General features: G+C 40.7%; 1 protein-coding gene across 1 annotated transcript in view; it reads right to left on the reverse strand.

The window, feature by feature from the left end:
• The window catches only part of RXYLT1 (ribitol xylosyltransferase 1), a 26,034-nt gene that overhangs the window by 2,271 nt on the left and 18,378 nt on the right, over positions 1-5,385 (reverse strand). Inside the window, exon 5 of the mRNA XM_004700483.3 lies at positions 4,986-5,156. Coding sequence (XP_004700540.1) covers positions 4,986-5,156 — 171 coding nt within the window. The remainder of the gene's footprint in view (positions 1-4,985; positions 5,157-5,385) is intronic.

Here is a 5,385-nt window from a genome sequence, read left to right on the forward strand (position 1 = left end):
GATCCATATTTTCTGAGTGCTAGGTACCATCGTCATCCTACAAGCCATCACCCTCCAAATTCCTGCCCTTACTGAATTTATATTCCAGTTCCAGGGTTAGAGATGGGCAAAAATTGAGTCAAGTCAGTGTATTGTTATTTAGAAACTGTGAGTGATGGGAGGAAATTAGCAGAGACATGTGGAGGGAATTCCTGAGGGGCAGGGTTGGAATTTTGAAGAGGTGATCTAGAATATCTCATTGAGGGGGCATGTGTGCACCCAGGTGGGAGGAACAGGAACAAGTGGTGCAGGTATTTGGGGAATCAGAGTACACAGAAGCTAAAGGACATGGCACCATTAAAGGCTCTTGTCTTTGGCATGCCAGGGAGAGTGAAGCAAGGCGACTGTGGGAGAGAGATGTAGAAGATGGGAATCACCGAGGTGACACCAAATCATGACCAAGTACTTTCAAACAGAGATGGATGTAAAGGGGAAGGGAAACAAGGTTAATGGAAATGGAATAACAAGAACACAAAAATGGGAATGTGCATGCCTTGTCAAGAATGTCACTAAACAATATGTTTAGAAACTTTGACTGGGAACCTAAACTGTTGTTTAAAAATTCACTGAAAATATAAAATCAGTTCTACAAGAACAACAACAGAAAACTAAGCCTAACCCTAACCCCAAACCTAAACTTATCCCTATCTGGAAACATCACTCTATTTCTATTCTTAATATAAGCCCTGTCCCTAACCCTAATGCTGTTCACCTAACCTAAACCAAACCAAACACAACCCTAAATCTCATCCCAACTTTTACAACAACTATACCCCAACCGCAATAGCAACCTTGTCACTAGCTAGAATATTAACTCCGAAATCTAACTCTAATCTGAGCATTAAAACCAAAATTAACCTAACCATATATAGTAATTAAAAATTTTACTGTGAATTTGGTGAAGATTTACAAAGCAGAGTCATGAGACATAAACATTTTATCGGCACAACGTGACTGTTGGGCCAAGGACAGACTGTACAGGAGTACGTGTCAAGGTTGAGAGGCCAGTTACAATACAGGGGTCCTCTCCCGACTCTTCCAGTTTTCTCAATGTATGAAAAGTTGGAGAGGGAGGTGTTAGAGTTTGTGGAGAGACAATGGATAAAGGAGCCTGCAAGGGTAATGGGAGAAGACATGGACAAGGAAAATGTACAATTGCTGGACACCTGAGGTTCAAGACTATGCATTTAAAGCAAGACCAATCTGCACCCTTCTCCAACCAAGTTCAGCTGCTTGAATGCAGGCATGGAGCCAGCAGAGTTTTAACCAGAGTTGGAATTTACTGGGTTAGGGAGCTGAAAGTACTATATGCAGTCACAATGGTTAGGAAATGTAAGTGGGGTAAAGAAGATAGTAAAAATATGAAAGGATTAAAGGACAATGCAAAGGTAGTAGAAATGGGCTTGAAGTCTCAGGTGGATTGTAGGCATCGGTTGGAATAACCATTGCAACCAAGTCTCAGGTGGATTGTAGGCATCAATTGGAATAACCATTGCGTAGACTGATGGAGGTGGAGGCTCCGGAGAGAAATAAGTAAACGTGAACTCCTGCAGAGGCTGCAGCAAATGTCTAATGACATGGGCTAAGAAACGGCCATGAAAGTGAAAGGCTGAGGTCAGCTGGAGGGCCACATCCCTGGTGGAGAGGACGCCAAGGGGCTGTAGGACCAAGCTGATGGAATGGCCTACTACACAGATTTGAATGTCCCTGGAATTAAGATCAGAGTGGTGCCAAGACCTTCAAATAATTAAGTGGATAAACTCAAGGTCAGTAAAAAAACCTCAGTGAGGAAGGATAATAGAAACAGCAATGAAAAGCAAGGAGGAATCGACCCCATCTCCAGGCTATTCCCACAATAAACTCCTCATACTGTCGTCACTGCACTTGACTTCAGGGGCCCTGGCCCCATCTTGTTCATCACACATGGCAGGCAGCCATTTGCCTTAGAGCCTGTGCATTTACTATTCCCTCTGCCTGGAGTACTTTTCTCCCAAATATACACATGGCTCATCCTTGGACCTTCTTCTGATCTTGGCTTAAACATACCCTTCTCACTAATGCCTTAGTTGGCCATTCCAAGACAGCAGTAAAAGCCCAATCTCTAGCACCTCTCTGTATCCCTTCTCTGCTTGCTTTTTTTACACTGCACTTATCACCTTCTGATAAAATATATTTTATTTGTCTTCTCCCGTAACTATTTAATGATCAAAGGCCTGGACTTTTGGAAGCTTTGTTCAAGGTGGTATTCCTATTGGCTAAGACAGTTTCTGGTATACAGTATATCTTTTTAAAGAAAACATATTTTTCTTAAAATTGTGGATTAGATGGGAGTTTACATTTCAGATCACCAATTTTGTAATCCAGTTCCTCCAAAAGCCCTGGTGGCACAGTGGTTACATGTTGGGCTGCTAACTACAAGGTCAGCAGTTCAAAACCACCAGTTGCTCTGTGGGAGAAACACAAGACTTTTAATTTCAGTCCAGTGTTCCAGTCCCAGAAACCCAAAGGGGCAGGCTCTACCCTGTCCTATATTGTTGCTGTGAGATGGAATTGACTTGATGGAAGTAGGCTTGGCTTGATTTTGGTTATCAAGCTCCCCAATAACTCACTCTATTGCCCACTTTTAATTTCTCTTCTCTCTTTTGTGGATTATTGTCTTCTCCTTCAGCCAATACAGCACCTGTCTACCCTGTAGCCTATGCTTCATCTCCCCTTCCTTACCCTCCTTGTAACCTCTGAAGTCTGTTTCTTTGGTATGAAAGTCTTTGTTTTCCTTTATAGTAGTGGTCTCCTAGAGTATTTGTCATCTTATGATTGACTAATTTCACTCGGCTTCTCTAGAGAAGCTGGATTATATGAAGAAGAATTTGGCATCGGGATTGGAGGAGGTTTAATGATTAACAACCTGTGATATACATATTACCTTGCTTGCTGAAAATGAGGAGGACTTGAAGAACTTGCTGATCAAGAGCAAAGACTCCCGACTTAATATGGAGTACAACTCAATGTAAGAAGACCAAAACCCTCAGAACTAGACTGATAGGTGGCATCACGATCAATGGAGAAAAGATTGAAATTGTCAAGGATTTCATCTTGCTTGGATCCACAATCAATGCTCATGGAAGCAACAGTCAAGAGATTAAATGATGCATTATATTTGGTAAATCTGCCACACAAGGCCTCTTTAAAGTGATGAAAAGCAAGGAGGTTACTTTGAGACTTTAGCTGTGTCGGAACCCAGCCCAGGGTATTTTCAATTGCCTCATATGCACGTACAAGTTGAACACATTGAAAAAGGAAGACCAAAGAAGAATCAATGTATTTGAATTGTGGTGTTAGTGAAGTACTATAGTGAAAGTATCCTGGATTGCCAAAGGGGCAAACACTTCTGTCTTGGAAGAGATAAGGCCACAGTGCTCCTTAGAAGAAAGGATGGCAAGACTTTGTCTTACTTACTTTGGACAAGTTGTCAGGAGAGACCAGTTCTTGGAGAAAAACACCATGTGTGGTAAAGTACGGGGCAGTGAAAAAGAGGAAGGTCCTCAAAAGATGGATTAATGCAAAGGTTGCAACAATGGGTTCAAGCACAGGAAAGACTACAAAGCTGGCCCCAGACTGGGTGGTGTTTCGATCTGTTGTACACAGGGTTGCTATGATTCAGAATTGCCTCGATGGCACCTAACAACAATTTCACTCAGCACAATGTTCTCCAGATCAATCCATCATACAGTTTTATTTCTGGATAAATAATGGTTGATTAGATGAATATATATGATTCCATTAACAATAGAGTTGGCAGATATCTATTCTAGAAGGCTTCTGCTACAGTTAAAAAAAATCTACATCTAGAAGAGTGGTTCTCAACCTTCCTAATGCCACGACCCTTTAATACAGTTCCTCATGTTGTGGTGACCTCCACAACCATACAATTGTTATTGTTGTTACTTCATAACACTAATTTTGCTACTGTTTTGAATCAGGCAACACCTGTGAAAGGGTCGTTTGACCCCCATAGGGGTCGCGACCCACAGGTTGAGAAGTTCTGATCTAGAAGGATATTTTTCAGGTATAACTTCTCTAATGATTCTATTTTATATACAAAACATTCCATTTGCTTATTTAACAACCATATGAAGGACTATAAAATTTATTCCTTTAGTGTATGTAAGAACACTTGTTTTCTGATTACCACATAAACAATGAAGAAAGTCCACGACAGGCTAAGTCAACTAAATTCCTGAAATCTCTTTAGTCCTTATCATCCACCCATCTTTCTAAACATTCAGCATTTATCCTAGGCCTACCTCATGCACACTCCTATGTTAGGATTCTGGGGATTCAGAGCTGAATGTGTGGCCGTCCCAGGTGGTATCAGGTTCGTGAGTGTGTGAAGAGCCTTGCATGTGAGTCTTGGCATACTGAACTGCTCAGCTGCACATCTCAGGGATGAACCTTGGGCCTTTGTGGCCAGCAGAATGTCTTGTTTATCAAGTTTGACTAACACATATTATTCAGGAAACTCTAACAATTCGCAATTGTATATATCAAGATATAACGATATCTTGATCAGCAAGTGCTTCAAGTCCTCCTCATTTTCAGCAAGCAAGGTTAATATGTATATTGCAGGTTGTTAATCATTAAGCCTTCCTCCAATCCCGATGCCAAATTCTTCTTCATACAATCCAGCTTCTCTAGAGAAGCCGAGTGAAATTAGTCAATCATAAAAAGACAAATATTGTAGGAAACCACTTATCTTCCTATTTTGAATGTATACGTGTCAGTTTCTGTTGTGCTTGTATTTCTTTCATTGCTCCTGTTAGCCATGTAACTTCTGAGGAGTATTCCTAGAGTTAATAGTGATTATTCGAAGTGCACCCGGGTTGCCACACATAGGAACCCTCAGATTAGGGAACAAAATGGATGAGTCAAGTATACACAGAACTTACTGTTCTCTTGCTGAAACCCAGCAAAGCTTATCATTCCCATCTTGTTTCAAAATGTTCACGAGTGCTTGTCTGGATGAATTTTCATAAACAGTTCCTAAGAAATTACATAGGTATGGTCTCTCATCGTGCAACATTGACCAACTTGCTTCCACTACAGGAAAATTCCGGTATCTATAAAAGATAAGTACATACAAGTTAACAACACACCACAATTGGATTGGCCAAATTCTCAAAACCCAACATTTTAGGGAACATGAGGTAGAAAAGTTTTAAAATCTTATTCTTGAAACCCTAATTTATACTTTTCCGTGCTGACTTTCGAAAAGTCCTCAAATCTCCTGACTTGAAAAAGGATTCTCATATTAACATTTTATGATATTGCCATCAGATTAGGTGCCTA

The sequence above is a fragment of the Echinops telfairi genome, unplaced genomic scaffold (assembly GCF_000313985.2).
Source record: "Echinops telfairi isolate 266 unplaced genomic scaffold, ASM31398v2 ScPeMD7_2;HRSCAF=8, whole genome shotgun sequence".
In the NCBI taxonomy this organism is placed as follows: domain Eukaryota; kingdom Metazoa; phylum Chordata; class Mammalia; order Afrosoricida; family Tenrecidae; genus Echinops; species Echinops telfairi.